We start from the raw sequence: 23,873 nt of genomic DNA, 5'->3' as shown, positions 1-23,873 counted from the left end.
CAGATTTCTATTGTTAATATGGGATGATCTCCATCATAATGTTCTTACATTAAAAAACAGCAGCATATGTAGCATGAATCCTGGGGGTGTAGCTCAGTGGGAGAGCATGGTCTTAGAATGTGCAAGGCCATACTTTCAATTTCCAGCATCCAAAAAATAAATAAATGAATAAAATATACTTAGGTATACATAAAGATGAAAAGAATGTCATCTGTAAGTAATGAAATTTTAATGTTTTTCACTTCTGTCCTTTAATTTTTTGTATTACCTGATATTTAAATCATAATTATATTTTGCTTTAGAATCAGAAAAATACAGATATTTTTAGTTAAAAAAATCAAGTACCTAGCATAAAATATTGTTTATTTCTTAGAGAGTAGCAAGGTAACAATATTTAAAGTAATGTACTTAAACTTGTTTTATGCCTACTTAATTAGTTGTGTAACATTAATAATAGAGTTGTGATATTTACTTTGGTAGAATCCTGATATTTTAAAAGTGATTATTTTTAAAGCTTGATACTAAATAATAAGGCTATTAAATTCAGAAATCTAAATTCTTTTATTTTATGAAATAATTCTATAAATATCTCTAAATTTCCAATTTTGAGTGGCCTAATTCTGTGGTAATTTTCATTCAACTCATACAAACTTATGAGAGCAAATTATTTAATTTTACAAAATGCTCCTGCCAAAAGGAATATTTGACTTTCTCCATTTCTAGTTGAATGTCTTTTATTTCTTTCTCTTGACTAATTGCTCTGGCTAAAATTTCCCAACACTATATTGAATAAAGAAGTGTGCGGGGACACCCTTGTTTTGTTCCTTATCTTAGAAGAAATGCTTTCAGTTTTTCCCTATTCAGTATTTTGGCTGTCAGTTTTTCATATTTTCGTTATATATTATCCTGATGTATGATCTTTCTATACTAATTTGTTCAGGGGTTTTATCATGAAGGAATGTTGAATTTTATCAAATGATTATTTTGTATCTATTACAATTAATATGTGTTAATAATGAAATTTTTAAAGTTGAAAATTAAAATTTTTTTGCCAGTTGATGTCACATTGATAGTTAGAAATGGGCCATGATGAGAATACTCACACCGTGCTAATGAGCAAACCTTATAAATCAGGGTCTCTCTCTCTCTCTTTTCACTTAGAAGATTGGATATTAGTATGGTTTTTGAACTAGACTAACACACCTCTGGTCTAATTCTTAAGACTTTATGAGATATTTTAAAAATAATATCTTTAATAATTAAACATTTTAATTTAACAAAAACAAAGTGAATTTAATGAATTCCTTTTTTAAATGGTTTTGAAGCATCTTCAGTTAATTTCTCCAGAGAATAAGGCTCTTTAAAACAGACAAACATACTCACTAACATACACACAAATTCCTTCTTAGTAATATTTATTACATATAATTATGCTTTATAAGACCTATGTCATTATTATATCCATCAGTAGTTTAATCAGAGATTTTTAATCATTCAAATATATGTATAAAATCTTATAAAGCATGATTTCTGTTGCACTGACAATGATTTTTTTTTCCTAGAATTTAAAGGGTATGTGAAGATACCTGGCTATTGCCCCATGATACCAGAACCAAATAAAATTATGTATGTTCTGTTTTTAAAGGATATGACTATTTTTAATCATTCAATGACTTTGCTGAATTTATTTTACATGTTTTTGTAAATGACAGTATTCATATTTCATATTGCAGACAAATTACATGCCAGTTAAAAACTTTGATTATTCACAGTTGGAAAATGACTAGGGTCAGAGTAATACATAAATATATAAATATAAATATTTATATATTATAAATATATATATTTATATATTTATAATATATAAATATATCCACATTTAGTTATTCTCTCTATAAAAAAGTTATCAAAATATCCAATAAAACTCAAGGATCTAAAACATGGCTGGGTTTTGTTGTTATAGGCATTACAAACAGGCTAAGAACTAAGAAAATAAGAAATAACTAGGAGCTGGGGATGTAGCTTAGTGGCACCATGCCTGTCTGGCAAGCACAAACGCAAGGTCCTGAGTTTGATTCCCGGTACTCCTCTGAAGTTCCCAGTACAGCTGAAGATGTAATTTGGTCTAATAACAAATGCAATGCAATAGACATATATGGTCAAATAAAGGAACAGTGGAATCCTAGATGTAAGACAACTTGGTAAAGTTGTATTTCACCAGAATTAATTATTTTACCAGAATATGTTAAACATGCTAAATTAGAACTTTGATGATGTTCTTTATTTTAAGCTTTGAAGATAATGTCTCATACTTTAGAACTCAGCCAAGTGCTACAAACAAATTTTCTTATCAATGTCACAGTATCTTGTAAAATGATAAAAATTATAAGCCTGAAAATACTATTTTAATATTTCATTGTACAAATGAATGGAGAATATAGCCAGTCTACTGAACATCATTTGGAAGTTGTTAATTCAGAGTTATTCATATTTATATTTATACCTTGAGTTTATGTTCTTTCCTGTTGATGATGACAGCCGTAATCTGCTGATCCATAAAAATTAGAATAGTACAAAGCAAAGCTGGAATAATAGCAGCTATTATTGTCCACCATGGATTTGGACCTAAAGGTGTAACAAACCAGCCACGATCATCTCTGGTGGGCTGGAAAAAAATAAGAGAATGTACATATTAGTAGCTGGATTACTGAATATCTAATTGAATTGTTTTATAGACACTGCCAGGAAAGCCCCCATATAAACTGACAAAGTGAATGGGATATAATTAATAATAATGATATCCATGAAGCATTTATAAGGTAGCAAGCACCTGTCAGTGATTTAACTATTTTAACTCACTATTTTCTGCACAACAGTCTAAAGATGATACAAATAAGGAAAATGAGGCATAGATCAATCTAGTAAATTGCCCAAAGTCCTAAATTTAGTAAGTAGTAGGGATGGAGTTTCAACTCTGACAAGCTAGGTCCAAAACCTTTTTCTCAATCATTACTTATATTATGTTAAATAACATAATGTTAATATTTGCCATTTACTATTGGTAAATTTATTTATATTTGCAAATACCATGTTGAATGACTACTGTACTAGAATTGAGATACAAAAATAAGTCAGACCCTTCTTTCAGTAGAATCACAAACACGTATAAGCACAATATTTCAATAAAATGTAAGAGTTTATTTTAGATATGTGCACAGACCATTGTGTGAAAATGGGGGGGAAATCTTAGTCATAGACTTAGAAAGAGTTCTAAACATGGCTGATGCCTAAAATGAAGGCCCAAAGGAATTCATTCTGACAACAGATTGTCCTATGAGGAAGTCCTTAGCCCTGTTTGACACATGAGAAAACTGAGGCTAAGAAAAGGTAAGAAATTGGCTCAAGGTTACATGTCTCCTTAGTGACAATTCTTAGTGAGAATTCTATTTCAGACCTATTTTTAACTGTTTTTCAAACCCTATACACTATGTAATTCTGCCTTAAGATAATCCATTTTTCTTAGTTTCAAAACACTTTCTTATCTTTTAGAAATGCTGTACTGTAGATATTCCAGCTATGATAGAAGATAGAAAATATTTTTCAAGCAACCTTCGAGTTTATATTTCTATGATTTTTACTTTTTAAAATATTAGACCAAAATTTTAGTTGTGCTGTAGGCATTTTATTTATTGATATGCTAATTATATTATTTATACTTTCATAAAAATATAGGTGTCATCCAAATGAAAGTTAAAGAGAAAGTGAGACAGAAAGGTTAAGTAATGTAAGTACTATGACAAATTCACCTTGAAAACACTTGGTACTTGTAGTTTTGGAGATGGGATCCCAATGGCATAGTCAATTAAAACCATACACAGAATTGTAAGAAAGACAGCAAAGTCACTCACTATGGATCGAACCTAAAAATAATGAAAACACTTGTCACTTGAAGGAGCTATAAATATCAAAGAGTATTCAAGAACATAATCTAGAGTCACACTTCATAAACACTCTATGACATAATATCATAACATTGTATTTTATGCATACTATAATATTACCATTAGCTCTGCCAGTACCTGAATATATACAGTATTTATGTATCTCTGTTATTAAGATGGGTACACATTCAACCTTTCCAGAATGAAAGATTATGAAACACCAATAATGGCATTCAGACTATTTTGATACTTATTCACAATCTAAGTTTATTATAAACTTAGGTGAGTGAAAATTTAGAATAAAGAATAAGGTTGCCTGGCGAGATTTGGCACAATTTTATGTCTCTTTCTCATGCAGGAACATATTAATATGATAAATCTAATAAATTATATATTTTATTGAAAAACATAATATTTTATTTATTTTATTTAAGATATAAATATGGCAGTTGCTAGTATGTACAACAGAGTGGGCAAATTAAAAAATTATTCAACTTATATTCTATGTAAGGCATTTTTTCAAGCCATTTCATATTATAAAGGCATTTTTGAGCAAATACCTCTATACAATTACCAACAAAATCTGTTTTCTGTTAGGACCCTTTATGACATACATACAAGCACACACAAAACATTTAAGACCATTTATTCAACTTATAAATAATACTTTTCTATTAATCAGATTAAGTTTTTAAGAATAGAAATGACTCTTCTACCTTCATTCAGGAGGAAGTGACAAAAAAAGAAGTCCTCTCTGGAAAGAATAGTTCTTGAAACATTTTCTTGCAGGAGAATTTCTATCAGATTCTATAGCTCAACCCTAAAAGGCTTATTTCCTTGTTCCTTTTTTTCTTCTTTTGGCGGAATCAGACATTATAGGTGTTACTTTGCAGTGTTAAATATTGAACTAAACTGTTTCTCTGTTTACTTTCCTTTCCAAATATGCAGATGCAAAGATGGTGGGTTAGGGGGAGGGATTGACGCTTTAAAATCCAAAAAAAAGAATAGTGTTCCAATGAGTTTCACAGGGGCTTTCCCATTAGAGCATGTAATAGTGGTTCCTCTGAGGTATCTGTCAGATTGGAAAAATTCCACTGTTCACGGGGCAAGAAAATGACAATCAGGAATGGGGCGTGTGCTCTGAATTTCCAAAAGTGTAAGTGGGAGAGTGTCAACTGAGAGTGGCAACTGGGGAATGCCGTTAGGAGAAAAGCCTGCAGGATTTGTGCTCTCCCTGGCACCCTGTGTCACAAAATACTTTCTCTTCACCCCACCTTGACTCCCATTTCTACCCTGGCAGGGCATTCAATTTATAAAGGCTGTCATGGGTCTTTCATTCCACCAGTTGCTCTTTCTTTTGTCCTAAAGCACATAGGATTCCATATCATGCTGTATGGTAGTTCATATTCAGATCAGGAAAATTACAGTCTAAGTACCTTGGTTGGAAAATATCGGCTAGTCTTGAACTGCTTTAGAGTGGCTGACATTGTAACTGTAGAAAAGAACAGGATCACCGACCAAAACAGAACATCTGGGACATAGGGGTGTTCATGGCCACAGGCTCGTCCAACATACTCTCCATGTAGTGATTTGCATTCCTGCCGCCGGAAGTAAGACAAATTGGAGCTATTAAGAAAAAGCTGGACACTTTCTTTGAGAAAACTAACTTCTTCTGATCAATTGCTGTTGAGACACTGAGTTTTTTCACCCATGGCTCCCACCAGGATTTAAAAGATACTGTATATAATTTCTAAATTCTATATGGATAGGCAATGGGCAATATAAAAAACATCATGTAAAATTTGAACATGAACAGATTTAAAAATTTTTAACTTGATAAGTACAATTTAAATCCGTAAGACTGATCTGCCAATCAATGTGTAATAAACGTGATATCCACTAAACTCCTAAAATATATTTGAGAGTGAATGGTTACTAACCTCAGACACAATGTCAAAGAATTTAAATACTTCATTTAATTAACTTTTTATGCCAACCCTATAACATAGATAGATGTCATTGTTGATATTTTATATCTTAGCAAATAGATATGAAAGGTCAAGCAATTTGTTGTGCCCACATCACTGCTGGGTGGCAGCAGAGCTGTGATATGACACAATTTCTATGGTAAGAGTTGTTGCATATTAATAAGGAACAATTATTTTGAAGAACTATCAGTCCAAAACTACCAAAAAAGATAAGAAAGGCAACAAAAAAATTATTTTTATATATATATATACACATATATACATATATATATATATATATATATATATATATATATATATATACTGAAACTAAGTTGTGAGTCAGAGATGGGGCTCCTGAGATTTGATTAAACAGTAAATGAGGAAAAAAATCACAGCATGAGCAAGGCGAAGTTCATATTTACTATGACTTCTCCATCCTCTTTTTATTTTCTGACACTATATTTCTGTAAGCTCCTGAAGTATCATTTCTAATTACTGCCTTAGCCATGAGGTGGCAGCAAAGTCAAAAAAATTTCTTCATGAAAATATAGTATTTTGAACATTAAATATTTTGGAAGAAAGAAATCCTGTTAAAGTCATTTTGGTATGTCTTATTTTATTTTAAAAATTATGTTGCTACATTATTTTTCTATTTAAAAAATACAGTGAAAACAAAAATGACTCAGTGACCTTATTAGACCTTGAGGTATTTTGTTCCAGAAACAGAAATTGAGTTATGTGATGGTACAGAAAGATCCTACAGAAAAACATGGACTGAAAAGCATGGATCTGTCACTAAAACAGTTTGCCCTATGAATCAAATGCTAAGCCTTGGAATCTTCACACAGCAGAAAAAATACCTTCTACAGATTCTATAATAAACCACAAGCATCTACATTGTCATCTGAAAACAAGCAAACACCAGTAAAATGTTCAGAAGCAGCTACCCTAAGCTTAAGACTCTTAACAAATATTGTCAGGATACCTTAAAATTGTCAAAAAGAGTCTTCCTGCATTCTGATCTAACTGCAAATACTTCTCATACTACCTAAATTTCAATTATCCATGTTAAGATAGTACAGAATAACTTGGCTAACTAAAAGACCACAGAAAAATGCCCCAGGCCTTAATTATAGCTGTAATTTTCCTTCTCTGAAAATTGTGTAAAATAAAGAAGCAAAAATAAACCCTTGTACTTTTTGATTTCTTCTCCGTGCTGTCCAAAAATGATAAAGAGCAATTACTAAGCAATGTCATGGGTAAGCACAGTGTCTAAGTACAAAGACGAGCTAAAGGCTCCATTATAAACATGTTATCTACTATTTTGTGAGCATCTGCAGTCTTTTCTATAAATTTAAAAGTCTTCTAAATATTCCTCAGGCTTGGATGTATCTAATCTCAATTTTTAAAAACATAGATGCCAATGGCATCTTTTATTTTATTTCAAAGAAAATCTGAAAATATTATTTTTGCTCTTGCTTTCAGGGGGAAGGATGGTAATTTTGAAAAGAAAAATTACATTCTACTAAATTAAACATTTATTTTCATTTTATATTAATTGTACTTAAAACACACACACATAAAGAGCAAGCTCTGAAATTTATAAGTGAAAACTAAATCCAAATCCTTGCTCTTTTCTTTTGAATCTAACATATGGTTTCACTTACAATGGGTACTCAGAAAATGCTTGTTGACAAACTGATTTTTACTAATTACTCTTCAAACATATTCTAAGTTTCAACAATTCTATAAGTTGGCAAAAAATGAGTTCAATAAAATAAGAAATTAAAGTTGGCATGAGTATTTTGCACCTTATATATGTACAAGCTAAAGTATGTAATTCAGGAACTGAAATGATTCTTGACCAATTACTAATTAATTGCTTGTGAATATTTTAAACCTTGCCTAGGCATTCCTTAAAATGGCTAATTTTGAGATGTTGCTAATATATTATATATTACAGCTTGCCATAAATGTTTGGATTAAGTAGTGAATATGTAAGATAGAACTATTTTTCAAACCATCATTTGTCAAATATTTAACACTTACTATCTATATAACAGTTTGAAAAAATCAAAGAAAAGTTTTTGATTATTTGCTCTCAATGAATTAGCAAGGTATAACTTATGGTTCATGAAACACATAACAACTAAATAAAATAATACGGGACTTGTAAGTAATATATATAAATAAAATGTTATATCACTAATTAATAGCACAGCACTTTATTAATAAAATACTTTTGATGATAGTGATAGTAGAGAAAAATAAGCATAAACCAAAATTTAATAACCTATAATGACTTAAAAAATTACAAGATGTTTTTCATTATATAACGTTCTCTTTGTGGATAAAAGCTATTTTTGGTCAAGATTAGCAATTATTCATTGCAAAAAACATTTTTAAGTAATGAAAAATAATATGAAAATTTCTGCCAGAATGTTAACACCTAGTAGAGAACTTTTAAAAATAAAAGAAACTAAAACACCAAGTGCTACATTTGCTTTGATTGCAAAATTTTTTCACCATACTCCACTTGATCTCAAAACTTCTGTTATCAAAAATTAATTCAAGGTTAGGCAGATCAATTGTGCTGTAAGTTTGTCTTTTATAAGGTTATTATTCAGGATTTACTAACATATAGAGTGAATTTTATTATTTAGCATTGAATTTTTCAAAGAATATATAATATATAGAGTAAATTACCATGTTAAATAATTCAGAGAAGGTATTATTTAGAATCTCCTACTGAATGGGACATTGAGATAAGGGATAGAATTTACAAAAGGGGAATAGAGATAGAGGACCCAGGACTGGATCTCATGTCTAACTTCTGAGTAACCGTATCATTCTTTCTAATTTAGCTCATCAGCTCTTTTATTGGTCAACTTAAATGACTTAAAGTGAGTTAAAACAGCCTGACAATGTTATTTTTTAGGGAAAAATGGAAAGATATGAATATTAACAATAACAGAAGAAAACAAGAGTAAGAGAAGTCTTTTTATTCTAGAGAAAATGACAAGGGTTAGAAGGTAATAAAAATAGGTCAAGATAGAATTTTGAACAGAGAATAAGAAACTCAATTTTGATTCTGAAAAAACACATTGAACAGAAAATTGAGATACAGACAAAAGGTTGCATGCTTTTACATGAATCATGCTTAGAGTTTTATAGTATCTGTGCAACAACAAGAAGAAGATTTTTATGGTCCACTAACTGGCCCACTTACTGAAATAGTGTGTGTCTGATCAAATGAACTAGAATCCATATGGCTTTGTCTTCATGACTATAATGAAATTTGAGCTTATACAGGTAGAGAAAGTGGCAGAAGCTTTAGACTATAATGTGTGCAATGGGGTAAAATAGAAAATAAATAAGGGCTACTCAGATATCTTAATATTTATTACAAGAAGAACACTTTCAATTTTTTGAAGAACAAGATTTCACTGAGTGGAAGGATGCATATATGCATATTAGATATGAAAAGACATGCACAAATAGTATAATAGGTCAGAAAGAATGGGGAAATGCAGCTATGAGAAGAAAGAAATTGCACAGAAAAGAAAAGGCAAAGAGAATAAAACAAAGGTAGAGAATTTAATTGCTGTGAAGAAAAATTCATTGCTATCCCTTTTCTTGAATGAAAGATATAAAGAGAATGGAACTGGGAAAGCTCTAATGAGAAAAGTGTCAGAGTTTTGTTAAGTAAAGGTGACTTTTATTTGTTCAAAGTATTTAGTATATACACTAAAATATTAAGAACAACCTCTTGTCCTCAGCATATTGTAAACAGCTGGAGCAGATCTCAGGGTAAAGTAGGGCAGACAGTCCTGCCATAATGTTTCGAGTAGGTCAACACCACTCATTTGTAATGTAACTTCAGTTTATCTCAGCCATATCTTTCTGTTTATCTGTGCTTTCAGAAAAATTTGGATATGTAAACTACTAGAAATTTTTTCCATTTGATAATGAACGAAAGTCCCAGCTTACTAATGTGGATGCCTGAAAAGGAATTTAAAATTAAAATTAAGCTATCTTTCATAATATTATACATTCAAAAAATTTACCTTCATGGCAATACTTTAAAATGTCAGCCAACCTTTTAGAGTAAATGAATCATTATGTGACTTATTTTTCATTGTCTTACCGACACAGTTAGGTTCTCCCAAATTATGTCAGAGGCAGAAATATTGGACTCCCTCCATTCCTTCAGTGTGTCATTGCTGGGATTATGTGGCTCCACACAGTTACATCTGAAAGGGAAAAATAATGTATTTTATGAAATAAATCATTTTTTGCACTGTACCTAAAATACTTATATAATGACAGCATTCCTCCATTGACAGACAAGTATTCAAACCACCTAGGATAGATTATTACAAATTAAGGTAGATATATTGCTGGGATACTGAACCACTCTACAGTGTTTTCTGGAATAAGAGGTTCTTATGATAGCCACTTGACAATAAATAATGTCAAGTGGAAAAATGATAAGTGCCCGTTATAGTTGATGTCTAAAATGTCCTATGTATTTCATGTGTTCAGAAGTGGGGCTTTCCAAAGGTGATTGGATCATGGGAGCACTATACTCTTTGTGGATTAATCCATTGATGATTTCCTAGCTGAATGTGCTATTAGGGCATGTTTGAAGGAGGTGAGCCACACGACTTGGAAGGGTATATCCAGGTCCTCTCTTCCCTCTTTTCTTCCTGTCTGCCATAAGGTTGAGTTGATTTTCTCCACCATGCCCTTCCACCATGCCACTTCTGCCTTTGGGCTAGTCAACCATGGACTGAACCCACTGAAACTATGAGGCAAATAAATCTCTTCTCTTTAAAGTTGTATACATCAGGTATTTTGTCTCAATGACAGGAAAGCTAACCAATATAACATCTACATCATTGTCATAATGTTTACTTGATTTAATTAATATTGTAAAACTATATCAATTAAATTAAAAAGTATATTTAATTAATGTTCTAATGAACATTTGTAACTTTGTTATATAATTCAAAATTAGAGTTAAGTTGAAATGAGAATCCTAGATATCATGGGATATAATTCTTTGTGATGATAATAATTCTATTTAAAATCAAATATTCAATACACAATTGTTTCGAATACCTATTATATATAATTGCCGCAATAAATGGTGGATTGGGGTGGAAGCAGCTAGAAGATGAAAGACTTGGGAACTGTGGTATTTTTATGTAATAGAAAACACAATTTCAGATCAAATGTTATTTACAATTTTGCAAATCATTGAGAAGGGGATACAAGCAAATATAACCAACAAATTTGATGGCCTTAGATATTATCCTCAATTTTGTTTTCCAAAAATTCATTCATAAGCCTGCTCTGTTGCCCTTCAGAAAATATTTTCTTACAGAAACATTTTGTAAATGGTGGTTGGGGCCCAAGATAATCCACATAAACTACAAACTAGGAAGTTCATCAGCTTGCTATTTCAGTTGTATTAATAGAAACGTAGAAACTAAACACCATTGCTAAGATTATTTCCATTGGAAAAATGCCTTACAATTCCCTGGTAAACCTCTCTGCCTAAGCCTTCTGCCTTCTGCATCAGGAACATAGTGAGTGTCTATTATTGCAAGAAACTTTACTTGAGCAGAGTGGTACTGACAGTGTTGTTCTGGCTCTCACTAAGAAAGGTTAGAGGATTTCCCAGCTGGACTTACTTGGAACTGGCCTCTATAAAGACAGAGAGCTCTAGTGAGAAGATCAGTAACAAGGATTTTAAAGGAATGAGATACGCATCTACTAGAAGGAGCTGCTTTGACCTCCACAGTAAGTAGGGGAGGAACCCCAGAAAAATGGCAACAAAGATGCCAGAGATGCAGAAATAGACATTGATTAGTGTAGGCTGTTCCTAAGACCCATATTGGTTGTACACATAGAACACAGACTTTTTAATCAGACAGCTCTACATTTACTGACTATATGACCATAGGAAAATTACCTAACTATTCTAAATCTTGGTTCCTCATATCTGAAAGGGGATGAAAATGCTTATGTAGTGAAGCTATTGTGGAAAATAAGTAACATGATATGTATATTAATTATCTAGTGTACACTTAGGCACTTTTGGAATTGTGGCTGCTATCATTATGGTCATTATCACTACTATTTTCTGATTCATTTTTCAGTTTTGTAAAATATAATAAATCCGCCAACTTTCACCTTGATAACAGTACAAAAGGAACACTAGTGCTTTCTCTAATATGCTAGTATTCTTTTCATTTTGCTTCAGAGTAAATACATATAGCAGTGATGGGGAACTCTTTAGAGCTTTCAGTGATACAAACAGCCAGCCACAGCATGTGGCAGTGGCCATAGGTTCGCCACCATTGGTACAGTGGGCCCTTCATAACCGCAGGTTCTGTATCCGCAGAGTCAACCAACTGCACTTTGAAAACATTCCTTGTCCTTATTCCCTTAAGAATATGACAACTATTTCCCTAACATGTATACTTTATCAAGAATTATAAGTGATATAGAAATGAGTTAAAGAATATGAGACCTATTTTGCATAGGTTGGGACCTATGTGCATAGGTTGCATGCCATTTTATATAAGAATCCTCAGCATGTTCAGATTTTGGTTCTGCAAGAGGTCCTGGAACCAATCAAACAAAGATTCCAAGGGATGACTAAAATGTAAAAGACCAAAAATATGGCAGATTTCTTGCAAAAGTAACCTAACAAGAGATAAAGATATCTCTGTAGTGGAAATATGATCATATTCATGTACAAATGTGTATGTATATGTATACACATATATACTTTCTATAGTTATGAAATATCTATACATACAGATATGGTACGCATAGAGATACCACATGCTTTGAAGGAAGCATTGTATATTTTTTACCTTAATAATTTAATTTCTACATTTTTTAGATGGGAGAAACTTTTTATAACTTATACACTAACAGAATTAGATGTAAATTCAGGTCTGTTAGACTCTGTAACTCCTGCTCTTTCAGCTGTAATATACTGCCTCTACATGTAACTTGTGGCATATCTATAAGGTTAGCCAGAAAAGGGAGAATACTCCAGAACAAATGAGGTAATCAGTATTTCACTGTGTGTCCCTCCCAGTCTCCTTTTCCAGGACTCCTTTAAAATATCCCCCCGAAACACTCTGCAGCCCTGCCTTTGTATCACAACACCTGCCCAGAGTGCTATTTCTCACAGCCTCATCAAATTGGGAAAATATGTTTTTAACCTAAATCATTCACTTTGTATATCACAGACATCATCTGTAAGCAGGAAAATCATTGTTCCTTCCTGAGTCTGCATATCTGATACTGAAATCTCACCAGACTGTTCTAAGAAGCTACATCCTTGTATAGATAGTTTGAAAAAGATCGCTGTATCAATCCTTGGTGGCTTTGGCTGGAAGAAGGCTTCTGGGCATTTAGCTCTTCTTTTCTTAAAAATGAAAAGCAAATATTCTAAAATAAATAAGTGTAAAATTAGAAGAATACGATTTCCTATCTTTTTGCTGATAAACTTAGCCCAAATTATTCCAATCCAAACTATAAAAAGTAAAGGAAAGAAAAGGGAAAAATGGAAATATGAGGAAATGGAGTATGAATTTGAGACAAGCTCTTCTGTTAATCCCCCCTAAAAAAATTGCTGGTGTCTCTGGCAATAAGATGGAAGTATTGGCCAGGGATTTAGCTCAGTGGTTCCACCATCTGCCTCACAAGTGGAAGGCCTCAAGTTTGATCCCCAATACCAAAAAAAAAAACAAAACAAAAAAACAAAAATCTTCTGCACTTGTAAAGATGGAAGTATTAATACAAAAATTCTTTAAATGCATACTGTAACTTAACACACGAGACTGTCTAGTCAAATTTTTTAAGTTCATTCAAATCCAAGCATTTAGCTAAGTTATCACGAATGAGGTATATAAACATTCTAAATTTCAATTTCTTTATTTGTAAAGTGGAGAAAATGAGAGTAATCAACTTTACAGGATTATTATGAGGGTAAATGGGTTAATATAGATAATAGCACCTAGATAAGCACCTCCTCATTGGGAGTTAGTTATTACTATTATGGTTATTGTTGCCATTCCTTCTGTTAATTTCACAAGCTCCTGGATTGGAAAGTCCAAGAATCATGAGGGAACAGATAGGATAGTATTTATACTTCTTTACATTTTTCTCTACATTTTAAAGAAACATCAGTATAAAATGCCAGTAAGTTTGACTTGTGCTGGTGGGTCACATGGCTTAAAATACGTACACTTTTTACAAAATATAACCTCTTTACTGCAAGCAAGTGCTTAAGGTATCTTATTTATATAAATTGTAACAGAATGATTCGATAAACATTTTAATTAAATGCACTCATCCAGAAATCTTTGCTTTTGTTTCAAGGATAATGGAGGTGATCAGTCTTCCTTGCATAAGAACCTGTGGCTGTCTTCTGGAAAACAAATTTGGTAGAACTCCCTTCAACATTACTACTAATTTTAGTCCATGGGTTGCAGATGCTCTCCTTTTGTCTTTGTAGTTATTAATAGTACCTTCCTGTGTGCACTGAACAGCAACGGTTTGTGATTCATTTTTTTAAAAGCCTCTTTACTGACTAAATTAGGCACCAGAGTGCTGTGGAGCAAATTAGGTATTAATATAATGCATACAATCAAAGAATCATTGATCTACAAAAGTCAGAAATGTTTTTATGATTATTCTTTTTTATTTCAAAAAGTATTTTGAACTCTAAAAATAAAACCATACTAGAGAATATAAAATTTTAAAAATCTTAGTCTTTTCACCACAGTGACTAGAATTTTTTGCTATATTTCTTTCAGTAGTTCTTGTGCATATTTTCATCACGTTTTATGAACACATAATATTTTTAATCTTTTTCATATAACACTATAATGTAATAAATTTTTATGTTGTTATATTACCCTTCAGGATCAACATATTAAGGACTGCAACAGTTTACTTACTCATTCTTCTATTATTAAACATTTAGTTTATTCCTACTAAAATCACTACTTTATACAGTCACAGGTCTCTTATGAATTTGTCTATTTCTGTATTTAGAATTTTGTTCTTGGAAGAGATTTGCTAAGAATTTGTAGTACTCGTTAGTATGCCATCCAAATATATAGCTACATATCACGAGAAAAGTAGCTTTTCAGAAATATACCACATAACTTTGTAAAGCACCACCATCACTAAAAATTTTATATTAAATATTTAAAATATATTAGAATTTATTGCCATTAAAAATCTTAAACTTTTTCTCATTTGAATTTCATTTCCATTCAAATAGGTACATCTTCTCTTTAGCTTCTATATAACTTTGGAAATATTTCTCACTCTTTTGGCACCTTATATGTTTATATAATAGTATTTATGTTAACTATTATTATACACTCACTTATGTAATATTTAATTTCTAACATGAATATAATGACAATCAGGAAATAATATTTGTTCAAAAGAGATCACTATCCTAGATTAAAAGACTAGAGAAATTGTTAGAAGAAACAAAAAAAGATCGAAAACAAAAGCAAAAAATTCTCATCTCATACAAAAATTGTTGTATTTAACTATAGTTTATATATGCATTAGAAACTAGAGTAATAGATCCCAGGCTTAGCTTGACCCAACCATTTGCAAAACATCAATACATCCTCAGTCTTTCTTTAGTCATTTTGGAGAACTTTAGATAATTATTATACATTGAAGGAACATTTCATCTTACAGAAGCAGAACATTTCATTCTATTTTTGTGGTTTCTCAAAATCAGAGTGACAAGGAAAAAATTATTCCCTCAAACTCATTATTTATTGCTATCCTGACATATTTAGTTTGATTGCCTAAATATATGTACTCTTAAAACTAAAGAGATTATCTTGGCACAATGAAAGTAAGGTGTGTAATTTCAAATGTAAGGTCTACATATTACTATATTATGAGATTAAGATGCCAGATAAGCCAGAAAAGTTGTTAAAAAATCAAAGATATTTTGCTATTTGGGTGGTAAACTATGAATCAATATGAATATAGAAGGCCCAAGAACAAAGAGTACTTGAAACATAGATCCTAAACATGATGACTTTTTTTGCAAAATCTTCCACTTGAAAAACTATATGGTATATTATGGTATATATGCAATTATAGATATATTCAGTTCACAAAAATTGAAATCTTAGACATAGTGTGTCCAATCTATGATATTTTTTAGGAATCTTTCTAATAAAGTTTATGAAAGATGAGGCCAGTAACATCTAAGCTGAAAACCTTAGGTGGCCACCAGTATAATGACACTTAAAACTGATTTGTGTAAAAAAATCACAGCAACAAGAATAAGAAAGCCACAACTTGTCACGTAAACTTCATAAAACAGAGTTGTGCAAAAGTGTAAGAATATATATTACAATAACTTATTAGTATTGACTTATTTTCTTTAATGCAAACACCTAAAAGTACACTAATAAATATGTGTATTATATACATAATAAAAATTGGTTTTGCTTCTCCAGAAAGTTAGTAATAGTAATACCTGATCAGATGCCATGTACACAATATGGAAACCTGTATAACTCATAAATAGCATTTCTAATGGTAGAATTTAGGTCCATTTTATAGGTAGATATTTTCAAATTGGAGTACATGTGTATCACCATTCTTAACTGGAGGTCAATCGATCATAGTATAAGAAACAAGGAAGGTAGTCAGGAAGCAAGGTAGTCAGGGTATCTGCTCAGCACATTCTTCAGCGATACTGTTTTTCTGTTTTTGTTATATCCATTTCAAAGCAAAAGGACACTAAAACCTCACTACCCATCATGTTGAACCAGGCTTTCTCCTTCTTTTACCTCACTAATTTTAGTTGAGGAGGGACATGGGCAATGGGACACAGTGATAAGTATGTACTCATGTTCAGCCTTCAAATATGTAAGATTCAGATGCCCACACTGATCTAAGTTTTAATTTGAACTCGTGAAGATTCCTTTTTGAAAAGCAGAGGTAGAAAGTCAGAAGGCCACTCCTGTTATTACTACCATGATAGGCAGTGACCAGGGGCACATAAAGCAATTTTTTATTCTCAGATTATCTGCTCAGCCTTTGTATGACTTGCCTCTGTTATTTGCCTAGATCTCATTATTTCTTTACTCCTTAAAGGCTACACTTCCATGTTTAATTTCCTGTCTTTCTTATCATCTCTACTGCTTTCTTTTCTCTGTCTCATTTTCAAACAGAAGCAACTCTTTTGTGTCATAAATTGCCTTTCTCAGGATCTCATTGCCCTCTCCAGCAGACATATTTTTTACTTTGACACCAAAATGGCCTGTGCATGCTTTCTCCATTTCTTTACCATCTACTCCTTTAATTGTTTTGCAAATGGGCTTCTTGTCCTGCCTCCTCTCTCAATCCAATGCTGATTCTTCTGTTTTATTAGTATATGTTTGCAATGCATAATTGCAATAGTTTGGGGGAATTAGTACATAGTGAATTTTGATCATTTTAATCCTCTTCCCTTCCCCTCCCTTCTCTCTTCTTTCACAGATCCCCTTCTCCATCTCCAAAAGTCTATCTCCCTGTTTCCTTCACTCTCTTCTTTATTTTGTTCTTTATTTATATTTTGGGGTTAGGGGGAATGAATTAAAGAATTGGCTCTTTGAAAGGATAATTAAGATTAATAAACCCATAACCAAATGAAGGAATGAAAAGACTCATATCAATGCAATTAGAAATGAAAAAATGATATCACAACATATACTGCTGCAATCCAGAGGATTATAAGAAATGGATAAATTCCTAGACACATATATATTACAAAAATTGAACTAAGAAGGTATAGAAAACCTAATAGATCAATAATGGGCAATGAAATTGAGGTAGTAAAAACTTTACTAAGAAAAGTCGAGGACCCAAAGGATTCACGGTTGACTTTTATAGAAACTTCAAAGAAGAATTAATATCAATATTTCTCAAACTCTCCCATGACATTGAAAAGGTAGGAAAGAACATAGCCAAAAATTCTCAACAAAATACTTGTAAACAGATGCAACAAATCATTAAAAGACCATACATCATGAACAAGTTGGCTTTATCCCAGTGATGCAAAGATGGTACCATATATTGTAGATAAATCAATAAATATAATATACCATAAAAGTAGATATGAGGATAAAAATCACATAATCATCTCAGTAGATGCAGAAAAAGCCTCTGACAAAAATTCAACACTCACATGATAAAAACTAAAATAAAAATAGGTATAGGAAGACCTTACCTCAAATTGATAAAAGTCATTCATGACAAACCCACAGCCAATAGCACACTAGATGAGGAGAAACTGAAAGTTTACCCTTGAACATCAGGAATAACACAAAGGAGTCCACTCTTACCCATCCTGTTCAATACAGCACTTGAAATTCTGGCCATATCAATCAGGCAAGAGAAGAAATAAAAGGAATATGAATAGGAAAGGAGGAAGTCAAACCATTTTTTATTTTCAGATGTCATGATCCTTTACATAGAAGACCCAAAAAAACTACACCAGAAGACTCATAGAGCTAACAAATAAATTTAGCAAAGTGGCAGGACACAAAATCATCACACAAAAAAATCAACAGCATGCTTGTTCACCAATAATGAGTCTACTGAGAAAGAAAACGGTAAAACAATCCCATTCATTGTAGCTTCAAAAAACATGCAGAGGAATTAACAAATACTGTTTCTTAAAATCAACAGTGATCTCTTTTCAAACCCTTTCTCCTATTTTTCTTGATCTCTTGATTTACCTCTGTAAAGATTCCTTTGTACATTCTTCTTTCTTGCTTTTTACATCTTAACATTACCCATGTTTTTTTTTCCTTATCTGATACCTCTTTCTTATTTTTTTAATCTATGGGCCTGATTCATTTCCTTTATTCTACCCTCAAGCTGGGCACATTATCCAAGACTCAATCCTTGCTTCTCTGATTTTTCCTTTCTAGACCAGAGGATTTTAAACAGATTCCTCGGCCTGAAGAAGTTGCCACCGAGATTCAGGGAAAGCAGTTAGAAGGGTGGGCAATTGGTGCCTTCCCACTACTTCTAACACAGTTGTTCTGTTTTTATCCATTTTATTTATCCTACATTGTTGTGTTTTTTGGAAACCTTATTTGTATTCATTGATGCACTAACCATTACATCCAAGTAATGAAACCTGAATTTCTTTTCTTGTTTTACAACTACTTGTTTGACTTCAAACAAATAGTTCAAATGTAACAAATGTCTTACATCCAAGTCTGTACATACCCTCTATCTGAACCAAGTTCCTGCCTCATTTCTTGGCACCTTTGTAACCCATATTGATTTTTATCCTATATCATTAACTCCAGAAGGTCTTCTCTGAACCCTAATCTAGTTGAGTTATCTTCTGATGTGGTACCATTCTACACCAACTTCTTAACACAGTACTCATCTTGTGTTAACTTTGTCTACATTCATTTCTAAACTGAAAGCTCATTGAGGACAGAATATTATACATCATCATTTCCCCAGCATAGTGCTTGGTATGAAGTAGATTTGAAAATAAAACTAAAGAAAATTGTGCTTCTTAACAAAGATATCCAAATTCACTTATATCATTTTCTTTACAAGTAAAGTTAAATGAAAAGGCATGTATTAATGTTACCTGTGGTTCTAATTAAACTGCTCTTTCATCTGCTCCTTTGAGAGAATCCCTGACATCTACCTTTATTCCTCTCTTAACCCAATTTGCAATACTATATTTATTTGGGGAAGGAAAGTTAGTTTATATTTCCACTTAGATTTTTCTTGTCCAGAAATAAGTGTACACTGTTTAAAGCTATTGCTAAAGACTAAGAATAAGTTAAAGTACTAGGAACTATATTATTTTCAAAATCTTATCTTTACATCATTCTTAACAAAATCTTAATTTTGAACTATTTCAGTATAATTTCAATAACTGTAATTTCTAATAATAAAGATTCAAAGTGTTTGAGGCCATATCTAAGTAGTTTATAGGAAAAGCATTAGTGGTTGATGTAATTGTTATAAATGTAAAGAACATACTGCTTCAAATATTTGCTGTTTAAAAATTATACATAAATGCAACCAAACAGTCTTAAAGTTAAACAGGAGTCATTTAACGGCCAGATTCAGCCTTAGAGGTATTCCGAGCTTCTGGTATACCAAACCTGGAAATAAAAGTAGATCTAATTTTATCTTTAATCCTAAACTGTAACATCACCTTCAAATAGTAAAACCTGAGTTGCAAGTTCTATCACAAGTTCTATCATACGTTGCAAGTTCTGAAAGCAAAGTTAAACTTCAATTCAGTGATTTTCATTTATGCTTTTAACTACTTTTAAATGTCAAAGTAATACAAAGTAGTCTCGATCCTTTAAATCTGAAATCTTGTATTTTGATTACTGCATTTCTAAATTTTTTGGATTATAAGAAATTAAAAAGATACTAAAAGAAAACAAAAATAATACATTTTGCAAAAGCAAAATCAATATACATTAAAATTGACTTTGCTCACAATATAATTTTAAGAAATATTTGATAAATAGAACTTTAAAAAGATATTCTTGGCAGAGATGGTATAATGAGAATTCAAGAATCAGATGACTGGATGATTAGATGTCCTAACATCCTATTCAATTCCAAAAGTCCAAGATGTAGGTCATGTATCAATTTAAGGCATATTCTCTGCTAAGTAAGTTCTGGATATTTTTTATAACAATGAGAATATTTGTAGAAACAAAAGCCCCAAAGCCAACAGGGAAATGGTACTTACGAGTACTGTGTCAGCATTTCCAAATCATTATGCATGTTGATTGGATATGCTTCACTGAGTTCAAACAGCTTCTCCAAGGCCTCATAAATGAAAATGATGCAAATAAGAGAAGCAAACGCTTCTTCAGTAAAGCGGGTGATATAGCAGACAAGGGAACTTGCATCAGTGGCCACAAGTATGATACAGAGGGTTGCGGTCCAAAGTCCAATACTAGCTCTTAAAGATAGGTATGACAGCCCATATTCTCTAGGGGGAGGAAAAGAAAAGAACAGTGGGAAGAAGGTCATTTAACAGCTTGTCCCCAATTTAAATAAGTAGAAATGAGCCTGATTCACATCTCATGAGAATCTAAACTCAAGCTTTTGTCTAAGTGAAATGTTTAAGAGGACAAAACCAAAAGAAGTTTCTCAGTCCATAAAGCTGAATCTTATTTTTAATAAATATTACATAACAATATACACAAATGTTTTACTTTTCCTCCATGTCCATGGAGAAACAAACAATGACAAATCAACCACTTCTACCTTTTTTGATAGACATCCAAAAGTAATGTTGGGATTAGAATAAGGAAAAAGAAAGGGGATATGGGCCAAAAGTTTAACACTTACTTGCAAAATTTAAACAGTATCTTTTCAAACACCAAAACTGGTCCTGTACTGCCTAATATGGTAAGAGGCTGTCCACCAAACAGAGAATAGGCTATCCCAGTCATGGATGCTCCAAAGAGGGATTCGATTGCACTCTGTGTAGAGATAAAATGATTCCATTACCTGAGCTGTTCAAGTAGCCATTGTAACTAAGAAAAAAACATTTAAAATATACACATATGTGCTTTCTTCTTCACTATGAAATGCCAAGCAACTCTGGGCAAGACATAGAATAGAAAAGGGGCTCAAGTGGGCAGGAAATATATGGTAGCAAGGAGATGTCCTTTCCACCTCCATGGATCATTTCTCTGTTGCTTACAAAGAGTGTATTCTCAGAATTAGTGTCTGGACAGAAACTTGGCTCAGGTATATTGGAAATGCACTTTTTGTTAGGTAAGAATTAAAGCCTTAAACTGGTCTAGAATTGGGGGATGAGGACAAAGGTCAAAGGATCAAATTAGAACATTCTCTATAAGACTAAGAGTTAGCTGTTCTGGGATATTCCACTCCCAGGTCATCAGTTCTAAGTCATCCAAGAAATCATGAGTATATCTGCCAGATTATAAATCAAATTTCTCCTCATAAAGGATCCAAAAGTAAATGCTCATTTATCTAACCAAGTCTTAAAAACAGATTAAGTTGCAAGGTTCAGAGAAAAGCATAATACATACTATTCGACCTTCAGTTGCTTCTCCCAGCAGTCCTCCAAACGTGATGACAGGAGACATACACGCGCAGTAGAGAAATAGAAAAGATGCTAAGCACTGCAGGCTGAAAGCATCTCTGAAGTCACTCCAGAAGAATGGAGCTTTCCTTTTGATATCTAAAATAAGTCCCCCAAAAATCCTAAGACATGGGGGGAAACACAATAGTGAAACCCAAATATAAAAACACATAAATCAATATGCTCATTTGCTTTGTTGCCAGGTCACAGTATACGTTTTCCTTCAGCAGAAGTGAGACCCATTTTAACCTGCTATGTTGCATTATTGTGATCTACAGAGATGCCATTGCACCACTATGTTACTTCAATTCCTAATCAAATATGTATCAACAACTAAAAATCCCAGGTTCTCTTGAACAAGATTCAGAACAGTTCATCAATAAAAATTCAAATAATAAGATTCAAGGATTATTCTAATCTCTGTGCCATTTCTGTGTCAACCTATCCATCTAAACTCAGGCCTACCTTCTCAATCATTGGCATATTTTCTAATTAAGTACATTCAATTTAGCATAGAAAGTGAGGGAAGGAGGGTTAACTAGCTTTAGCACATGGCAATAGTGAAGGTCATCCTAGAGAGAAAAAAGCAATGTTTAACTGTGACTCCAGTTACCTATTATCTCTGCCAAAAGGGCGTAGGGGAAGAACTCACAATATATTGCTCCAAGTAGATTTGTAAATAATCTTACAGATAATAGCAGTACTTAAAAGACAGATAGGTTTCAGAGTTGTTTTTATTTTTAGGAATTTAGAAGGGCAGTCAATGTAATTTTAATCCACTGCTGCCTAAACATATTCTAACAGTCATCATTCACAAAAAAATAATGGCCATTCTTGGAATAATTAATTTATTCCAAAATATTCCAAAACTACACTAAAGCACTTAAAAGTGGATTGGGAGCAGTTATTGTGAAATGATGCTTACATTTTGAGGACTATTTTTAATCTATTAGAAATGACAACACTAATGAACAAGTAATCTCATTCTTTGAGCATTTAATAATAATATTTGGACTTAACACTTAACTATGAAGTTTGTGTTCCATGGAATACAGATGTGATATTAAAGTGAATTAAGAGAGTACTTGAGTTCCTACATGAAGGTTAATGATAAAAAGCCTTAAGTTCCAAAGTTCTACCAGAGTGCTGAAGATTCTTGAACCATACAAAAATGTTAAATTTCTGTTATTCATTTTATAAATAGGAGTATTCATTTGGCACCCTATGAGCCATTTTAAAAATGATTGTTCTCCTAAGAAGTAAATTATGATTAGCCAGGCATGGTGGCGCATGCCTATAATCCCAGCACTTGGGAGGCAGAGGCAGGAGGATCGCTGCAAGTTCAAGGCCAGCCTGGGCTACATAGTGAGTTCATTGCCAGCCTAAACTACAAAGCGAGACCCTGTCTCAAAAAACAAACAAGAAAAAGAAGTAAATTATGATTGACCTTGAAAAGTGTATATATTCAAAATAGTTGAAGATCTTAATTATTTTTAATTTCCCTGATCTGATATAGACATAATATTTACATGTTAGTATCTTTTAATTATGTGAGTACAAAAGCACTGTTTTCCTAGGGATTGCTTCCTTTAGAAGAGGGATGAGAAGACTGAAACTTCAATTAAAAAAAAAGGTATCTGAAACTCTCAGAAGCTTGCAGAGAACCTGTGGAATTTATATACACAGAAAGTTCACCTTAGGTTCCTCTACCAGTGTTTGGCAAAACATATCCATATTTTAAATTCTGAATAAATTTTTAAATTTCTGAATAATTTGTTA

The 23,873-nt window shown here is 32.2% G+C and overlaps 1 protein-coding gene across 20 annotated transcripts in view; it reads right to left on the bottom strand.

The window, feature by feature from the left end:
- Slc4a10 (solute carrier family 4 member 10) overlaps positions 1-23,873 on the bottom strand; it is a 308,057-nt gene that overhangs the window by 29,220 nt on the left and 254,964 nt on the right. For all 20 annotated transcript variants that reach the window (XM_087199463.1, XM_087199486.1, XM_087199461.1 and 17 more), the window contains 7 exons: positions 22,042-22,216; positions 21,332-21,465; positions 20,724-20,969; positions 10,059-10,164; positions 5,378-5,539; positions 3,807-3,920; positions 2,504-2,665 (listed from right to left, as the gene is read on the bottom strand). In XM_087199463.1, coding sequence (XP_087055589.1) covers positions 2,504-2,665; positions 3,807-3,920; positions 5,378-5,539; positions 10,059-10,164; positions 20,724-20,969; positions 21,332-21,465; positions 22,042-22,216 — 1,099 coding nt within the window. The remainder of the gene's footprint in view (positions 1-2,503; positions 2,666-3,806; positions 3,921-5,377; positions 5,540-10,058; positions 10,165-20,723; positions 20,970-21,331; positions 21,466-22,041; positions 22,217-23,873) is intronic.

The sequence above is a fragment of the Heterocephalus glaber genome, unplaced genomic scaffold (genome assembly GCF_053883595.1).
Source record: "Heterocephalus glaber isolate CG9 unplaced genomic scaffold, H.glaber_assembly_v1.0 deba00000347, whole genome shotgun sequence".
Classification (NCBI taxonomy): domain Eukaryota; kingdom Metazoa; phylum Chordata; class Mammalia; order Rodentia; family Bathyergidae; genus Heterocephalus; species Heterocephalus glaber.
This window is presented reverse-complemented; position numbering and strand designations above follow the sequence as displayed.